The 20,642-nt window shown below is 40.5% G+C and overlaps 1 protein-coding gene across 7 annotated transcripts in view; it reads left to right on the top strand.

The window, feature by feature from the left end:
* PLA2R1 (phospholipase A2 receptor 1) overlaps positions 1-20,642 on the top strand; it is a 138,534-nt gene that overhangs the window by 15,025 nt on the left and 102,867 nt on the right. For all 7 annotated transcript variants that reach the window (XR_004271332.1, XM_032286506.1, XM_032286504.1 and 4 more), the window contains exons 2-6: positions 2,732-3,115; positions 5,701-5,874; positions 15,218-15,391; positions 19,637-19,750; positions 20,245-20,388. Coding sequence is in view for 6 of the 7 variants with exons in the window: in XM_032286506.1 (XP_032142397.1) it covers positions 2,732-3,115; positions 5,701-5,874; positions 15,218-15,391; positions 19,637-19,750; positions 20,245-20,388 (990 nt within the window). In the remaining variant the exon portion in view is untranslated. The remainder of the gene's footprint in view (positions 1-2,731; positions 3,116-5,700; positions 5,875-15,217; positions 15,392-19,636; positions 19,751-20,244; positions 20,389-20,642) is intronic.

Genomic DNA, 20,642 nt, shown 5'->3' with positions numbered 1-20,642 from the left:
CTGCACTCCAGCTTGAGTGACAGAGCAAGACCCGGTTTCAGATCCCCCCACCCCACACAATATTTATTCACCCCAAATGTTAGCTGTGTAATTTTCATGTCCACTAATTCACAGACCACCCATCCCCCGATCTACACATTGCTTGTCAACACCATGTATTTTTCTCTTTCCTGTTAAAAAACCTACAGTGTAGACTTTACAGGTAGGTAATGCAGAAAATCAACAGGTGAAGGCTCTTAATTCAAAATTGCACATGTGTTTGAACAAAGGAGGCAAATGTTTTGTTATCTGGCTGTTGGGAGAGTATTTTTCCTCCATAAAAGGTGATAGCGTGGTGTCTCAGGGTTGTTTAAAACTTAAATGTTTGCATCTACTGTGTGCTGCAGAAGATGAAGTAGAAATAAGCTTTTGTGCTAACAGTGTAAGAGGAGAAGCCTTTGAGGGATACTGAGATTAGCACTCGGTAGGTTCAGCCAGATTTACAGCTGGATCTATAGATCAAGAATCAGAAAGTCAGAGGGATAAAGTAATAATGACATCTCCCATTTCCTGAGGCTTTTCGTGGTGATCTGTGGTGTGCTTTGCATGGGTTATTCAGTGGAATATTTTTAACATCCATAAGAGGTCAGTACCATACATATTCCCAGTTTAAAGAGGAAAGATGAGGCTCACAGAGATGGAGCAATCTGCCCAAAGTTACACAGTGGGTCTGTGATGGCTCTATGTGACTCTAGAGCTCTCAACCACTAGCTATGTCATCTACACACATATCTGAGGTGTATAAACTGAGGCACAGTCAATAAGTTGCAGAGCTTACAATCTATTTGAGCATATATATTAGGTAGAAGCTGAACTACAAACTCATTATAGTAAAATAATCCTTTAATGAAAATTTAATGGAACTCTAGTTTAGCTAGAAAGTAATTAGTAGGTTACAACAGAAATTAAGGTGAACATTCAACCCAGGAGTGAAAAAATGAAAAGGAGAGTTGGACAGAAAGTGAATTATCAGACTCCATATTGCATTGATGAGAGGTGGATTTGACTTTGAATGACTATTACTAATAACCATGAAGACAAGGCCTTCATTAGGAAAACAAATTTCCTGATCTAAATGAAATCTCCCTAAAACCATTTACTTTCCTCACCCCACCCCCTCTCTTTTGCTCTGATGTACAGTGATCAAAGCAATTCTCTGATAACTAATTCAACTCCTCAAATCTGTGGCTATAAGTAAGGTCACCAATTCTTAAATGAGGTATAGCGTTTACTAACACATGGACAATATTTTTGTAACAGTATCTTAAGTGATTTTGGTTACTGTAAATCAGTTCTCTTCAGGCTAACTTTGGAGAAACCAAAAATGTTTACCAGAATGAAGCATTGTTCCATCAGGGATCCATGAAGAGTCCCGTCCTGCTGTCCCAAACCTCTACAAGGCCTCTGCCCCTTCCCATTCTGCCCTCCATGACACGACCTGCCCTAAACCCCAGGCATTCAAGGGAACCCTATCATGTCCCTTCAGAGTTCTGAAGAATAGACAGGAAATAAAATAGAAGAGGGAAGCCTAGCTCATGGAGAACCAAAGAGCACCTGGGCCTGACCAGGCATGAACCGAGGTGACCTCAGCAGCCAGAGGCCAAAGCAGCGAGTATGTTTCAACAGCAAGCACTGACTGAATTTCCACCATGTGCCCACCACATCCATGCTTAGACCAAAGAAATGAGACTCAGTTGCCATCTTCAAAAAGCCTCTGAGAAAACACATTCATAACTGCTGAGTACTAGGTGCTTCCCAAGCCAGCAACTTGGATAAAGTCAGGTAGCAGGTTGGGTAAAATCAGGCCAGCAACTAGGGTAAAGTCAGGTAGCAAGTTGACAGCTAACATGTATTCCCCACCTGGGTCCCACCGGCTTTTCCACAGGAAACTCATCCAAATTCCTTCTTCCTGCTTCAGGGAGGAGAGCTCAGGGGCATGTCACAAAATTCCTGCTATCTCTGTCCATCCACGTGGCCTCTGGTTTCTGCTACTGTAATGGTGCTCCATCACCTCTCATGTTTCGAAGTATTGTGCCATAGCTAGTGCCCTAGGCATCTACCTGCTTCTGCCAGCCCCACCCAGCAAACCATCTCCTGCTAAGAGTCTTTCAAGAGGTCCCCCCCTCCACCCTTGTACTCCTGAGAAACATTGTTTTCTGACCAGCATTAAATCCTGTATCAGATCACAAAGCAGCATTTCACTGATAGCCTTTTGATTTTCTGCAGGAACTTGATGGTAGAGATTTTCATTCAGTGGCTCTTGATTTAGCAGCTGTGTTCCTAACATTCAAGCACTTGTCTGAGAAAGCCAGTGTTGTCATATCCATTGGCATGCAGTGTCCCTCCCCAGGAGCCCTGAGTGTTATTACCAATTTTCCTCTCTAACCAATTGTACAAGCGCACCTTCTCTGTCAGTAACAGACCTGAGTGGATTGACAGGTAACCCTTGTTCCTATATGGCCAATGAGGTCTTAGATCAGAGCTCTGCCATTAACTCCAGCAAGCCCTTTCATGCTTCCCAAGAAACTCCTCTGTTTTATAAAAATAAAGCCCTTCAGGTGGACCTGCTCAGACCTGTGGGAAATGGCTGGCAACTGTGGCATCTCGCACTTAGATATGCACACTGAGATCCTCAGGACGCTAGTTAATGCTATTTGAAAGTTTCCTGCCACATCTTTAATTTTTGTTTCAGATAAAGGGATATTTGTTATCCAAAGCGAGAGTCTCGAGAAATGCATCCAAGCAGGGAAATCGGTACTGACCCTGGAGAACTGCAAGCAAGCAAACAAGCACATGCTGTGGAAATGGGTTTCAAACCATGGCCTCTTTAACATAGGAGGCAGCGGTTGCCTGGGCCTGAATTTCTCCGCCCCAGAGCAGCCGTTGAGCTTATATGAATGTGACTCCACCCTCGTTTCCTTGAGGTGGCACTGTAACAGGAAGATGATCACGGGCCCGCTGCAATACTCTGTCCAGGTGGCGCATGATAACACTGTGGTGGCCTCACGGAAGAATTTTCATAAGTGGATTTCTTATGTGTCAGGTGGTGGAGACATTTGCAAATATCTACACAAAGGTAAAAATAATTTAAATAAGTACTCAGGGAATGATATATTTTTTAATTTGCTTATAAATAAAGATTTGTAAAGCATTATGTGAAAGAAGTACATAAGGCCTGGACCCTCACGGGACTTCTGCTAAATACATTTTAGTTGTTTCCTTGCTTATGGTAAAAGGGTTATGAGAGTCTCAGAATGGACATACTAAATTCTGCTAAAGAAGCAGAACTTTTCAGAGTTTAAAGGTATTGGGAGGAAAAACTTTTAACTGACTCTGGGAAGCAGTGGAAAGGAGGAGAAAGAACAAGCAGACAGGAGGAGAGAGAAAAGGAAGGTGGAAGGAAAAGATCTTCGAAGTGAGGACTTTTGTCATGACAAATATAATAACTGCTCCTTCCCTGCCACCATTTCTCTTGTTGTAAAAACCCATCCCCACCTATGGAGGTATGTGTCCGAGTCACCTCCAGTGCTTCCTCACGCTGGCTGCCATTCATGTGGTAGTCATGTTGCAAGTCACTTGAAGATAAATGACAGACTGTTGTCAGGGGTTATTTGGCAGATGCCAAGCATGGTTGGTGGGGAAGCATGGTTTAGAAAGGAATTTCATTTTCTATGGTTATTTTTATCATTTCTAAACAGAAAAAATAAATAAATAAAGTTACGTGGTTAAATTCTAAAATCTCAAACCTGTCCCTCAGGGTTTGTTTGGCAGTTCACTCTATCCATCCATCCATCTATCCATCTATCCATCCATCCATCCACCCACACATCCATTCATCCATCCATCCATCCATTCATTCCACGTTTTTTATTTAGCACTGTTGACAAATCCGTCACACATTCATCAGGCACTGGGCTAGGCACCTGATTTACAAAGACCTATAGGACAGGTGGAGTCCTTCCCCTCGTGGTGCTCTGTAGAATTATGCTTTCACAAGAGCATATCCTCCTAAGAATTCTGTACAGTCCTGGGAAGCAGAGCAAGGAACTCCTAAAGAAGAAAAGATAAAAAAAGAGACAGAGCCAAAGGCCCGGCATTTTCAGGACTCACTAACATAAAGCAAGCACTCTGAATAATCTACAGCTCTGAAGAGAAACTGGATATTTTGCTTTACGTTAACTTTTTAGCCACATACCCACACTCATGGTGCATGCAGGCAAAGCCTAGGGAACATAGCCTTCTGAGAAGGAAGGAGATTGAAAGAAGAGGACACATCCTGAAATACCCACAGTTCCTAAAGAGCCCTGACGGCTAAGGCTGGTGCCTGATGACATGTCAGTTCAGCCCCTGCCAATTGTGGGGCTCTCCACAGCTGGTCCTTTTGCCCCAGGACCTACCATTGACAGCCACAGTTGAGTCATAAAAAGTTTTTGTTTATTCCTGATTAAGGCCAAGAATGGCCAAGTATTGCAATATCCTGAGAAAGCAGCCAGCAGGCCGCATCTGCAGGGTCATCTCACTCTAGACCACTGTAGAAGCCACCCAGCCAGCTGTCTTATTTCACCCTCTCCCCGTATAGGCTGTTTGCCCCTTTGAACCCCCAGTGATTCTTCTAAAATAGACATCTGATCCTGTCACTTTCCCATTCAAAACCTGCACAAGACTTGCCCCCACCCTCAGGGTAGAGGGCAAAGCCCACAGTGTGGCAGGGAGATAGCCCTATGTGCACTGACACTCCAGTACGTCTGTGATTTCCCTTCCCAGAGGGCCTCCTTCCTCTTCTTCATTCACCGCACACCTGTTCTTGTCTCAAGCACTTTATACTTGCTGTTTGCTCTGCTGGATCAACTCTTTTCTAAAGACCTGCACTCTCAGGTCACCCAGTTCTTATTCAGAGAGGTATTTTTCTGTCCATCCTGTCCAGAGTAGTGCCCTGTGCCCATCCACCCCATCTCTCCCTCTCTCTCTCTTCTTCTCTCTGTCTCTTCCTCTCTCTCTTCCTTTCTCTCTCTCTCTCTCTCCCTCTGTCTGTCACACACGCACACACACACACAAACACCCCCCGCACTCTGTCTTCTCGTCCTATTTATTTTTCATCATGGCACTTATTACTACCTGCAATGATACTGTGTGTTTATTTGTATATCTCTCTCCTTGCTAGAATAGTAGTTCCACTTGAAGGAACTCTTGCTGATTTGTTCACTGTTGCATCCCTAGTACTGAGTACTTTAAATGCTCAATAAATATTTATTGAATGAATAAATTAATAAATGCCTATGTATCTATTGAGCTTTAGATGCTAATGGCTGATGCATTTGGGGACTGGAAGGTACTATGAAGGTAAATCTCCATTAAAGTTTTCTTCTCATCCATCCGCAAATATGAATGTTACTGTGGCAGCTCTCCATAGTAAGTGAACAAGTAAACAAGTAGATAAATGTGTAAGCAAGCCATGTATCAGCACTTCTTCTGAGCCGAGCACTGGGTCTAGCACTTCTACTGACAGGATACAGTGAGGACCTGAGGGCTCACTCTGCTGTAGTGAGTATCTGCCCCTACAAGGGGTTTCAGTCCATAAAAAAAATGCTTTAGATATATAGCAGTTTCCAGAGATAAAGCTGACATCATACTTATCTGACTTTGCACATTTCTTTCTCCTAGATTTGCATACAATCAAAGGGAACACCCACGGGATGCCATGTATGTTTCCCTTCCAGTATAACCACCAGTGGCATCATGAATGTATCCGTGAAGGTCGAGAAGATGACTTACTGTGGTGTGCCACGACAAGCCGTTATGAAAGAGATGAAAAGTGGGGATTTTGCCCTGATCCCAGTAAGAATAAATTTTGTCTTCTATATATGTCATGAATAAATCAAAGATGATTAGAAAGTTATCTGTATCTAAACAAAAGCACTGGGACTGATATATTGAAGTCTGAAGAAGCACCCTGATGCTATTAATATAGATTGTGATTTGGGGTTTGTTTTTGCCTTGGAAAGATGATTCTAATCTATATTATTTTTTCCATACATTGAAGAGATGTTAATTAGACATTCTTCATTAAGCTCAGTGCATTATGATGTTTTAACCAAATTATAATACTCTGCGATCACATTGATCCCAGCTTCCTGGCTGGATACTTCAAAGCAAACCTGATTGCATATAAAGACCAGTCACCTTTTCAATCCCCTACCTCTCATGAGCTGCCTTAATTTCCCCACATCCAGGCTGTTTGTCTTGCCCATTGTCAAGTCCAGGCATCAGCTGGCCCCTTGATGATCTTTCTAAAATTGTAATTGCCCTCATTATTTCTTGACAGTGGATTCCTGACTTGCTTTCCTTACTACTTACCTCCTGGCTATAATCTCATTTGTTTTTTCTTAACTTGATTTTCAAGGTTCGATGACAGCGGCAGTTTTCTAACTTTTTTTCAGTTAGTGCTTTAATATTTTATTTTTATTTAGCTAAAAGGTTTCCAATTGTTCCCAAGTATTGGGGAATATTTATGTATACCTCCTACTTTCTATATGCAATTTCCTTCCCCTTGGTTTCTGTGAGTCAGAAAGCACAGCTTTTACAGTCTTTTCATTTCCCATCCCGCCTCTCCTCTGCATATATAAAATGCAACAAATAAATTTGAAGCAAAGCCAAATTGATGAGATTAACTGCCAAGAGTCTGACTTATGAAGTATCTGTAGAATTGCTTTTTAATCCAAGAGCCAGTCTAGTTTAGTAAATAAGAAAGAGTATAACCTTTGAAATAATCAGGCCAAGAATGAAATCTTACTTCCTTTCAACAATGAAATTTTGGGATGCTCTCTCCATCTAAGTCTCAGTTTCTTCAGCCATAAAATGTAGATAATAGCAGTAACTATTAGGATTACTGTGCAATTCAATTAGATGAGGCATTCAAGGCACTTTTCATAATGTCCGACACACAGTAAACCACTCACAAAGGCTAACCATTGCAGCCAGCAGCAGGAGCAGCAACAACAGCAGCAGCATCAAACCCAATTTATCTTTTCAGCATACACTTCTGAATAGATGATTTCTCCTCTTCGTTGTCGGTCAACAAGCACTAAGCTAGGCATAGTGGTGAATGCCAAGAGTTTTAGGACTTAGGATCCTCCCTTTAAGGAACTTGGCATTAAGACAGGATAGAGAGATTTGCTGAATGCCAGAATATGCTGACTATATTTGAGACAATGCCCTAGAATCACCTGGGGGATAGTTTCAATGCATATCCTGGCCCATCTTCCAGAGATGCAGTGGGTCCAGTATGTAAAACCCAAGCATCTGCATTTTTGAAAAGTGCCCCAGGTGACCCTGGTGCAGATAATTCTTCCTCAAGCATTTAATAATATGGAGATAATTCTATGCAATACACATCTATATACAGGGATAATAACACATTTAACCACCAATATGGTATGCGCTATTGATCAATCACAGTGCAGACCCTAGTGTGGGGCTTGGGAAGTCTAGAGACCCACTGCTGATATTAACCCCCAGCTGCTGGAATGTGGGGGGTGGGGTGCAGGGAAGCCTGGGGCAACAATGGCTATTCACCAACCAGCATGAAAGCATTTTATTATTTTATAACTGTCAAAACACCAGCCTTCTCTATCTGAATCTAAATGTATGCATGTAGGTGTGTAGGCATGTAATCCCTACACACCTTGAATTCCTGAACCAGATGTCATATTATTTTCATTATTGTCATATTATTTACATCATTTCATCTCTTTCCTTTTGTATCCTCAACAGATGTCATTATTAAAATCGAATAAATGAACCAATACTAATAAAGTTACACATACGTCACACGACTCTAACACTAGGGACTTTAAATTTAAAAAAAAAAAAAAAAACCTACAACATTCTCCTTAAGGTTCTGAAAAGAACCCTGCCAAAAATCTCTGTCACTTATAGCCAATGACAGTTTCCCAGTGGAAGCCTGGGCTCAGCGGCACCCTGGGCTTTCCATTTCCCAGACTATCTATCTGTTCAGCCTCCTATGACTCAGAAGCTTCCTCCACTTGACAGCCTGCCAGATTCCAGCTCTCCTGACCTTTACAACCAGCAGAGAGCATGTTTATTTGTTCGGTGCCAGTTTTCTTCCTTTCTCATTACTTTTGGCTCCCAGTAGCCAATATAACTCAAAATGACATGTCAGAGATTGAAACCTGAGCACACTGATAGCTCTTTCCATGAGGTCAACAAGTGGATAGGACAGGGAAGAGTGAGTGGAATAAAGTAAAGGTCTGTACTGCTGTATCTCATCCTTCTTATGTGAGAGTTTGTTTTTTTTTTAATATCTCAGTGTAAAATGATGCTACCTTTTTTTAGAAAAAAAATTTATTGTAAATGAGCAAAATTTAAAGTTAGTATTCATAAACACATACACAAACATACTAGCAGTGAAGGATGTAATAAAACATCTTCAGTAATAAGGATGACACACAGGAATTTCTCTGGGTTTGTTTAGAGGCAATTCTGGCCATTCTAGGTTGTGTGCCTTAGACAGCTGCAGTCACACTTAGTTAATTTGAGATATTTTTAGGATACCAACCTGTGGAATGATACGATTGTCCTTGAAACTTATTTTTATATAATTCTGATCAGTCGCTAGAGTGACATAGTAAAGCAAATTTTGGCTTGGCACAGTGGCTCACGCCTGTAATCCCAACACTTTGGGAGGCTGAGGCAGTCAGATCACTTGAGGTCAGGATTTCAAGACCAGCATGACCAACATGGTGAAACTCCATTTCTACTAAAAATACAAAAATTAGCTGTGCGTGGTGGTAGGCATCTGTAATTCCAGCTACTTAGGAAGCTGAGTCAGAAGAATTTCTTGAACATGGGTGGTGGAGGTTGCAGTGAGCCAAGATTTCACCACTGGACTCCAACCTGGGTGACAGAGCAAGACTCTGCCCCCCCACCACAAAAAAAGAAAAAGAACCAGATTGATACAATAAATGTATGGTTGCTCTCACCTGAGCCCTCAACATGGATCAGCAATGCTATATGGTTCTGTCATGCAGCTCTCTCTACCCCACAATGACCCTGCCAACATCTCTAGTCTCCTCTAGCTTCAAACCCTACCTTCCAATCTCCTTCCTGATTCTCATTAGGTTACCTCAGTTCCTACCTCATAATGGCAAAAAGATGCATCAGACAGGCAGTTTTGGCACTTCCAGCTCCCTAATCTTTAAGCTTACCTGTGCCTGTGCCCATCTTTATTTCCTCCCTTCTATGCACGAGGATGCTGTTCCTCCTTCTATGTGGGCCAAGTCTCCTCACCTGAGCTCTGGAGCTCCTCATCCAACCTTCTCCAACCTGTATCTCAGTGGTTCTGAAAGTGTGGTCCCCACTCCATCAGCGTCGGAATTCCCTGGGAGCTTGCTAGAAATGCACAGTAGCAGTCCCACCCTAGACCATCATATCAGAAATTCTAGAAGTTTTAACAAATCTATATTTTAACAAACTTCTAGGTGATTCCAGTGCACACCCATACTCTGCTGGGCCCTTATCCTTAGCAGTTAGACCTGTGTGAGCCTTAAAATAACATCTTAAAAATAATGCAATTCCTTCATCACCATTTCTGCCTCCTGAAAACACCTCTCTCTCATCCTCTACATAAAGAGAATTTGCAAAAGAATTATTGCTGGGCATGGTGGCTCACACCTATAATCCCATCCCAAAACTTTGGGAGGCCAAGGAGGGCGGATCACCTGAGGTCAGGAGTGCGAGACCAGCCTGACCAACATGGAGAAACCCCCTCTCTACTAAAAATATAAAATTAGCTGGGCATGGTAGCTTATGCCTGTAATCCCAGCTACTCGGGAAGCTGAGGCAGAAGAATCGCTTGAACGGGGGAGGTGGAGGTTGCAGTGAGCAGAGATTGCACCACTGTGCTACAGCCTGGGCAACAAGAGGGAAACTCTGTCTCAAAAAAAAAAAAAAAAGAATTGTTTATACCGTCTCATTTTGCTTTCCTTCTTCAGGACGCTCTCTCCTCTTGACTTCTTCAACAATGCATGCCCGACCTGGGCTTCCATTTCCATAGACCATTATTCATTTATTCATTTAACAAATTTGTATTGAACACCTACTATATGCCAGGGACCCCTCTGGCTCCTGGGGTTATAACTGTGAATGTGAAATATGAAAGTCATAGTGCCTGCCCTGATGAAATTCACATTCAAACATAATGCCCATATTAATATATAATTACAGTTTATCATAGGTTCTACCTTAGGAAAATACAGTATTATAAGTGAGAAACCAAAGTTAAAATTGAGAATCATGGAAGACTTTCCTAAGGAGGTTGTATTTGAACTCTAACTGAAGAGATGAGTAGAAGTTGTCAACATGGAGAGTGGGGAAATGAGATATTTGTCAGAGATGCATGGTGCAGCCATGTGCAAAGGAAAGGGAGAGGGAGTGGTCAGCATGGGTTGTGCACAATAAAGGGGATATATAGTTCAAATAAAACTAATAATAAAACCAAGTAAAAAACAGTCTGCTTTTGATTCACCATGCACATGCTGTAACAATTCTAAACAATGTCAGTGATAAAAATACCCCCACCCATCCAGGCTGACTGCTCCTCCACCCCCAGCCCTCAGCATGTCACTGGCCAAATATCTGAAGGTTTTGAGGGGGGAAGAGCTTATTGCCATCTAAGAAAGACAATGTGGCAAGAGTACAGTGGTTAAAGGAGAGAGAAGACCCTCTGAAAAGATAGAGCCCAACTCATAGACAGGCTAGGTAATTCAGAGTGTCATAAAGGTAAGGACTTACCTAATTCTAAGTGCAAAAGGAAGCCATAAAAGGCATTTAAGCAGAAGAGTGATGATAATTTTTAAAAAAACATTTAAGGATTACTCTGGCTCCATTATACTGAATGGCTTGGAAGGCAACAATATGCAAATCCTGGAAACTTGGTAGAAAGCTGGAGCAATAGTCTGGTCCAGGAGTAGTGGTGGCTTCAGTTAGGTGACAGCCAGGGATTTGGAGAAATGTGAATGTATTGGAAATCTAATTTGTTGACACACTGAACAGGACCTAGTTGTCAGGAGCTTAGCTGGGCTAGAGACAGCTGAGCTGTCAGTTGTTGGAGTAGCTGATTAGCAACAAGCCAAAAATGAAAGCATTAAGCTGTTGATCACTCACTACGATGGTATAAGGAAGAGTCTAAAAGAATTTGCCACCTCCCCACCTCGCCCCCGACTTCCATTTTTCCCCAAGGAATAGCACAGCCATCAAGGGTCAGTGGATCAGCACAGACATGGAGTTCAGTTCAGCTCACTATTGAGGGAACCCTAAACAACAACAACAAAGGCTTTCACTTTTATAGATTCTGGGTTGGGGTAAGATGGGGGGAAGAGCTAGGAGACAAAATGTACTGAGCACTGAGTCAGAGTGGGGAGAAAGTGTCTTCAAGATTCCCCTCTTTCCCACTCCATCCCAGCCTCAGCAGAAGCACCTGAAGAGGACCTTGGCCCACAGCCTCACATAGAAAGAGACCTAGGAACTGAAGAAACCTGCACCAGAAATGCAAATAACACAGAGCACACTGGGCCTGAGGGGCCTGAGCCCAACTATGAATCTCTTTAAAAACTGCAGTATGCCAGCTCTGCACCAAGTCTGGGTGGGGGCAGCTTTCCCCCATAAGGCCTGCCGAGTAAAGCCTTCGTAACTGCCTATGGTCAGGCCTTAAGAATCACATACAGGTTTTTAACCAGGAGTAGGACTTCTCGCTACTAAGAACTTGGAGGCTAGGAGAGAAAGTGAGACATTAATTCAGACTCCATGTTTCTGCCTTGCATAGCTAAGTTTATGGAGATATACATTTGGAAAAGAAAAGTACCATTCAGGTTGGCATATGTTACATGTGAGTCAGTTATGTGGAGATGTGGACTAGGCAGGTAGATGTAATGGTCTCTATGTATTTGGAAGTTGTAGGAAATGGACCCATGAAAACAAGTTAGATAGCCGTGGGTAGAAAGCATGTGTAGAAGAGAAAGGAATGGGGCTGAGGGCCAAGTCTTAAGGCCTCCAACATTTAATTTGAGCAGAGAAGAATAAATCAGCAAAGGAGACTGAAAGGGGGCAGCCAGGGAGGCATAAGGGAAACCAGGCGTGGGAAGTCCAGAAAAGAGTAAATCCGCACAAAGAGGGAACTCAGCCTGCCAAGTGCTGATGAAGGGCCTTGTTGATAAAGTCTCAAACTAACATTTGCTGAATTTGGAAACACAGGGATCACTGATGACCTTAACAAAATATACCTTAATTGCCAGATTGAGTGGATGGGAGAGTAAGTGGGGAATTAGAAGAGGATGAAACACTTCCCAAGTCATCCTACAAATGCTCTTCAGTTCATTAAAAGAGAGGTGTAGCTTAGGAGGGGGAAAATCACCCCAAAGTTATAAATGACACAACTGCTCCCCTGAAGGAGCTCATAATTTAGCAATAGAAGAAAGGATATGAAGTCGGTCAAAGATGTAAAGAATATAGCAATAGTATTATAGCCCTTAAATTAGAATTTTTCAAGAATAATAATCATACCTGAGACACCAGCCTTTGATCTTGCATTTTCTGTGGCTTAGAAAGAGATTATATATAAGTGCAAATGCCCAGGTCAATGTGGGAGCCTGTGGAAGGTAGGTCCCTGGGGAACAGTCTCCAAGCCAAAGGTTAACATGTGGGAGTTTTTTGGGGGAGCCCCTTCAGGATCAGTTCATGTGAAAAGGAAGGGAAGAGAGCAGGATTGCACAGAACAGGCTCTGAAGCAGGCCTGACAGCCCATAGGCCAACTCTATTCAGAGGTGTCAAGCTGGGGTGACCCTTCAGAGTTGCCCCTTGTTGGGATGGGGGTCTAAGTATATCACTACATTGACCGCCATGGTTTGCCAGCTGCCCTTGGGAAGGGAGAGTGCCATTGGGCAGAGACTCTTCTGCCAACGCAATCCTTAAAGGAGGCTTAACACTGAGAGCAGCACATCGCAGTGACCATGACAACATTTTCATTCCATTACTTACAGCCTTCAAATGAGATTCATGGAGTGACATGCAGGCCACCTAGAGAAGCAGAGAAAGGACTTTTGTCTGTCTGTATGGAAGTACAAATTTTTATACAGGCTGAGTATCCCTCATCCAAAATTCTTGGGCCCCAAAATGTTATAGATTTCTGATTTTAGGATATTTGCATATACATAATGAGATTTATTGGGTATAGGACCCAAGTGTAAATACAGAATTCATTTATGTTTTGTATACACATTATACCCATAGGCTGAAGGTAATTTTACACAACATTTTAAATAATTTTGTGCATGAAACAAAGCATTGACCAAAACCCTTCACATGGGGTCAAGTGTGGAATTTTCTATTTATGGCATCATGTCAGCACTAAAAAAAAAATTCACCATGTTGCCCAGGCTGGTCTTGAACTCCTAGGTTCAAGTGATCCACCTGCCTCAGCTTCCCAAAGGGCTGGGATTACAGACATGAACCACCATACCCGGCCTCTTTCTTTCTCTTTTTGTAGCGATAGGGTCTTCCTTTGTTGAACAGGCTGGTCTCAAACTCCTCACTTCAAGTGATCCTCCTGCTTCAGCTTCCCAAAGTGCTAAGGTTACAGGCATGAGCCACTGTGACTGGCCTAAGTGATTCCTATGTACACGAAAACTGTGAACACACCCCCACTCTCCCATCATAGTCTCAGCTGTCATGGTGGATAAGTATGGCTAAACTAGTGTCTGATAACACGCAGTAGTATGTTGTCCACATCAGGGAAAGCCTAGCATTTTAACTGAAAACAATCTCTAAGCATTCCATCTCAATGGGGAAATTCCAGTCACCAGGACAACATGAGTACTGAAAATTTCCAGTCTCTTTTTCCTTTCTTTCTTTCCCCTTTCCTTCAGTTTTACTTGCTGATAGCCTTATCTTCTGCCTTCCTTTAATCTTGGATCCTTCTATAAACACATGTATCAGTCAGGAAACTCTACAGACAACCTTAGATTTATATGTGATTTAAAACCTCTGTAATGTGTGTTGCAACCAGACATGAAAATAAACATTCCACATTTCCCAAGGGGAACATCTAAGTAAGTGTTATGAGAAGGAAAAAACAAACAAAAAGGATTTTATTGTCAAATAAGTTTCAAGTACACTGAATTAAAATTAAACATCTTTACTACAAAACTTCTCAGAGCCTTGAATATGCTACTGTGCGTTGTAAATTTCCCAGAGAATGCTGTGCATGCATTGTGTTTCAGATTTTCCTCGGGAGCCTCTTGAAGTTGTCTTACTTTGGGAATCACACGCTAAGAAAGGCCGTCCTAGATGCCCGTTGGTTGCCTGTCAGTCATTTTCAGTCATGCTGCAGTATGGTTCACATTTTCTACATTCTGACATTCTCTGAGTTTGATTTCTGATCATTATTGTGGCTACTTAGCTCACCTCAGAGTTTGATTTAAAATGTTAGCGAAAGCACCCAAACTTGGTCTTAATTTTCTGTTGTTTCAAGAAATTTCGGACTTCAGCTCCACATTTTGTACCCTACTAAATTTACTTTTGAGCATACTATGCACTAAAGACATTCAGCCAATGTCTTCCAGGTGGATCTTGCTTCTATTCCTCTTGGCTGAAAGAACTTTCTTGAACTTATGTCAGTGTTCCTGTGCTTGATGTTTATTTGAAAACTTGTGTTTACTATTGACTCATACTGTATCCTTATATTTTAGCATTTTGTATTTGGGGAGAAATGCCTTTTGAAATAACATTTGTATCTACTGAAATGAACATTTAAAGTCACAAGTTTTTAATATAAAGTTCCAAATGACAAAAGAACCCAGATCTTTTTTTCACAAATATTTCACTTCCATCTCCTTCTCTTAAAACTAGTTTCTATTATTATTCTGGAAAGGTTCATAACTTTTTCATTGGTGATTTCTTCTATTTCCTTAGGTAAATCATGAAAGAGTTTGACCATATCTTAGCAGTAACAATGCAGATTTTATCATAAAGACCTAATCAAGAATAGATTAGGCACTGATGTTTTAGAGATTGCAAGATGGAATGATTCCATTCAGATTCCTCTTAGAAATATGTTGCTGTAAAGATAAAATAAGACTTGGATGTTTTTAATGGACATTGTTTCCAGCTTCTGCAGAAGTAAGTTGTGATGCTATTTGGGAGAAGGACCTCAATTCACACATTTGCTACCAGTTCAACCTGCTTTCATCTCTCTCTTGGAGTGAGGCACATTCTTCATGCCAGATGCAAGGAGGTGCACTATTAAGTATTACAGATGAAACTGAAGAAAATTTCATAAAGGGTAAGTAGGTGGATGATGCACATTGATATTGATACAATAAAAAGGCTGTTGTTAACTGTTTTCACATGTACAAAAATATATGCTGAAAAAAGTTCTTAAAAAATATTTTTCTTTCCTTAATATGGCCCAAAACTCCTAACGAAAATTTTTCCATGAACGTTGAGTGATTCCATTTGACATCCAATGATGTCTTTTTTATTTTCTCTCCCTTGGAAAAGAGAATTTGAAGCCACAGCAAGGGACCCAGGAAAGTTGCAATGCTAACAAGTAGATCAGGAAGATTTCTAAATTTAAGGGCTAGTTTTTCTCTTCTGGAGATTTTAGCCATTCCATTTTCATTAATAAATCATTAAGCATTTTATTAATTGAACAAGATCTTACCTATCACTCACTATGTGCAGGTACATCATAGGCCTTCTGGTGGGTACCAAAAAAAACTCTTGAAATTTAATGGAAAAAGCAAAAGCACATATATGTTAACTAACAGTATAGATAATAATATGTTAAAAGAATTGTGCTGATAAACTAAGACTTATGTTTCATCACCTAAACTCTCCTCTTACTTCTCCTTTATACATTAAATGTGTTTGTATATGTGTACATACACCTCTTTAAAAACTTGTGGAAACATTAGAAAATATCACAAAATTAGTCATTTTTATTAACAGTTTTTGATGCCAATTTTTGTCCAATTTTATTGCATATATAGTACATGTTTATTTTAGAATAATTTTTAAGATTCAGGTATATAGAAAGAAAAACCAATGAAAAAGTTCCTATAGTTCTATAATCCAGAGATAACTGTGTTTCTCTGCAAAAATATATGAATGCATGTGTACATATATAGTATATATAAAAAATGATATTATATAAAAATGTGGTAGCAGCCAGGCGCGGTGGCTCACACCTGTAAACCCAGCACTTTGGGAGGCCAATGCAGGTGGATCAATTGAGGCCAGGAGTTTAAGACTAGCCTGACCAACATGGTGAAACCCCCTCTCTACTAAAAATACAAAAATTAGTCAGACGTGGTGGCACACACCCGTAGTCTCAGCTACTCAGGAGGCTGAGGCAGGAGAATCACTTGAACCTGGGAGGCAGAGGATGCAGTGAGCTGAGATTGCACCATTGCACTCCAGCCTGGGCAACAGAATGAGACTCCATATCAAAACACATAAACAAAAAATTAAATAAAAACATGGCAGCTATCGCATAGTGGTGAGGAGCAGGGAGCCACCTGCCTGGGTTTAAATCCTGCCTCTACTACTTGAGTACCACGGTTGCTCAAGCAACTGATTTAACCACCCTATGCCTCAATTTCCCCCTACCAAGTGGAAATAATAATAATGCAAATCCTTGGTGTGGATTACATATTTTAATATAGGGGAAATTTAGAAAAGTGCCTGGCACACATAATAAATACTCAGTGTGTGTTAACCATTTAACAACAACTGTGTACACAATTCAGTAATCTAGTTATTTTGTTTACCTGCATATAATGAACATTGGCCTGGATCTATAAATATAGATCTACATTATAATTTTCAATTGTTACAAAGTAGTATAGGTTCGTGGTAATATATTGATCGAATCTCCTTTTATTAGAGATACTTATAAAACTATTTGTTCTGTTATTTATTTGTTGATATTATAAAACATCCCTGCACATATCTTTGTGCATACATCCCCCTTTATTTCTCTATAAGTTTGAAGAAGAGGGTTCACTGGATGGAAAAGTAAGCACATTTTCAAGCTTTTGAAAGTCATTAACGTCTTCCAGAAGGATTGTAAGCAACAAATGAACAATGCATGCCCACCCTTTCCCCATAGCTATGCAGAAGTCAGAAATTATTATTGAATTTGATTTGAGTAAGTCATAGTGCAGGAAAACATCAATTTTCAAAATCATTATAAGCCTGGAATGGTTTTTATGTAAAAGTTTGCACACCATTTATGAATTACAATTATCTAGCTTAACTGCCAGGATTTCTCATGAGACAGTCTGGACTTATTCATCAAATTTGAATCACAATTTTAAAAATAAGACATGTCAGGAACTTTGATTTAACTACCTCAGTTCTATAATTAGTCTTTGGGAAATGTTTGGAAAAACAGAAGTCTATTCATAAAGGCAGAAACCTGTTCCAACCAAGGTATTTTTTAATGATGAAAATAGTCTAATGTTTCTTGCTAATTCTGGTGAACATATACTATGGTATAAGGAATTATCTAAGCTGTCATGAATGCCAAGAAATATCCAAAGGAATTTAAATTCAAGCTTCTTATTACAGTATTGTGAACCAGCTTAGTCCTAAAGGTAAATAGATGGTTTTTTTGTGCCTTCAGACACAGATTATAAATTGCACAATGATTTTTATGTTTATTATTAAAATGATTGCACAATTGGCATTCAAAACAATTTTAAGATTAAAATAATTAATGTTTTAATATTTTAACTTGATTTTAAAATATCACTTGGCACTTGTCTGGATGTAAAATGTGAAAATTTCTCCCTGCCTTGTCAATCCATTTCACTTCTTATCATCATAAGACCTGTTAAATGATTTAATCAAATGGTGATATTGAAAGGAATAATCAAATGGACATTAGAAAGAGATTCCATGTGAATGCCACAGAAATTTGGAAGGGTGAAACCCATGTATAGCATGCTATTTCTGTTTATTGATTTCTGGGAGTCTCAAAATTATAAAGCACCTTTTTCTCTTTTTTAAATGGGTTAGGCTCTTTGAGTTTTTCACAATTGTATTGAAATGTCTCATCACTGAGGATGCTGCAGCCTTGTTATATGACTACAATAACCTTCACAACCTGGGCAATCATACAATCTATCATCCAAACTGAGACTCTTTTGAGAGTAAAAGGGACTGTGATTAATAATTATTCTGGAACTAGCAGCATGAACCATGAGTTTTCCAGGAAAACTGGGGCATACGGTCACCCTGTTTATAACCCGTATCCATCAGGGTCTTGATCTCAGGCAGGACCCCTGTATCTGACTAAAAATAAATTGGGCTCTGAAGCGGGTGAATCGTAAGAGAACAATGCTCTCCTTTGTAGATTAGATGAGTAAATGGCAACATTTCAAAGTTTCACAAAATTGCCACTTTCATTAAGTTTCTGACACTGGTTTTTGCCCCCCCCCCCAAAATTTTACTGCACAAGTAGTACCTATTTGTTCTGGAATAATGTTTAAAATGTAGGTGCACAAAAAGAAAAACTGAAGAAAATTTTCCGTAATTCTATAACTTTGATAACTATGTTTTTCTGCACATCAATGCATGTTTTTATTCATAGTATCCATAACAAAAATGGTATTGCATTAAACTGCAAGTTGTAGTGGACTGGTTAAGAGCAGGGACCACAGAGCTAGCCTGCCATAAAATCTCCCACCTCAAGCTATGTAAGCAGCTTCCAGTTTGCACTGCACACAGCCTTAGGTCCCGACCTGATAGGGATCCCCTGAGACACTCTGGTCCCTCTTCTTGAGCAGACAACTCCTGGTGGCTCTCACACTGTACACCCCTCGCTGATCTATTTATCTTAGCACACTTTTTTTTTTTTTTTTTTTTTTTGAGACAGAGTTTTTTGCTCTTGTTGTCCAGACTGGAGTGCAATGGCGTGATCTCGGCTCCCAGGTAGCTGGGATTATAGGCATAGGCCACCACGCCCGGCTAATTGTTTTTGTCTTTTTAGTAGAGATGGGGTTTCTCCATGTTGGCCAGGCTGGTCTTGAACTCCCGAGTTCAGGTGATCCGCCCCCCTCGGCCTCCCAAAGTGCTGGGATTACAGGCATGAGCCACCACGCCTGGCCTTCAGCGCACCTTTTTAGCTTTGAAGATGTGCCTCTGTTTACTTTCTGGGAGCAACCCTACACACCTGCTCCTCCACCCTATGAAACCTTTAAGTTCATGAGCTCACTCAAGTAAGACGGCCTCAAGCATGCAACCTTGCATCCTTGTCTAGATTGACAGCCACTGAAAGGCAACATTTCTAGGTACTTGCATGAAGCATTCACAGTTGAAAAACAGCAGTCAGTGAGCTGCTCTGTTCCTCAAGATGGTGGGAACCAGCTTTATCACTCAGAAGCACCACATGCATTCTGTGCACCTTTCCTGTCCTTGACTGGCATTAATTTCTGACTCCATGATTCAGGAACAGGAGAGCAAGAAAGACATGTAATACTGGATTTTTTTTTTTTTTGAAGCTCCATAATTTTCATTTCAGAGCACGTGAGCAGTAAAGCAGTGGAGGTGTGGATCGGTCTCAATCAGCTGGATGAACACGCTGGCTGGCAGTGGTCTGATGGAACACCGCTCAACTACCTGAACTGGAGCCCAGGTATCCGAGGTGTTTTCCTTGCCTTCATCATGTGGCATCATCCTGCAGCCTTACACAGCACCATTTCCCATGCACATAGGGCATGCTTTTGTGAGAGTAACTTATAAACATCTTTTAGCCTGAGTGAATTCCTTTAAGGCAAGCTTTTCCAAACAAAAAAATAGAGACCAAGGAGATAAGCTTTTTAGCCAAAGTTGCAGGAAGGTTTGAGTGCAAGCCAAGATTTCAGTCTGCAGTTTTAAAAATAGCAACAAATTCCAAAATATCTCTCTACTTTAAAATAATAAAATTGGGTCTTTTGGAATCTTTGGGAAATCATTTAATTGACATGCCTGCAAAATCATAGATAACATCTTATAGGATATAACATCTTATGGAATCTACTATATATGACAAATAGAAGGGCTGTCCCCTTGATGCCAAAACTACATTTCAATATATATTAAACTAAATGCGTTTGCTTCTAACATTAAACACACTCATTGTATTTTCAGAGGTAAATTTTGAGCCATTTGTTGAATATCACTGTGGAACATTTAGTTTGTTTATGCCAAGTGCCTGGAGGAGTCGGGATTGTGAGTCCACCTTGCCATACATATGTAAAAAATATCTAAACCACATTGATCATGAAATAGTTGGTAAGTGTTTTTATTTTAAGTTGTTAGATGTTGTTTACTTGTCCTCTCAGTATATGCAAATTCCTCTATTTTTTGCTAATAGTTCATAATGTAAACTTAGCTAAAGCTAGTTGATCTTTACATAAAAAAATATTTACGCCAAAGGGACTGTGAATTTGTTAACAAATGCATTTAGGTTTTTACTAAAAACTGAAATAAACTGAGCATAACAAACATTTTCCTCCTGTCTTTTACAAAAATTGTACTATTAGTTA

Source organism: Sapajus apella, unplaced genomic scaffold (genome assembly GCF_009761245.1).
Source record: "Sapajus apella isolate SASKATOON/1434 unplaced genomic scaffold, GSC_monkey_1.0 scaffold18, whole genome shotgun sequence".
Taxonomy (NCBI): Eukaryota; Metazoa; Chordata; class Mammalia; order Primates; family Cebidae; genus Sapajus; species Sapajus apella.
Note: the sequence above shows the minus strand (reverse complement) of the source record. Positions and strands in the feature narration are given on the sequence as shown.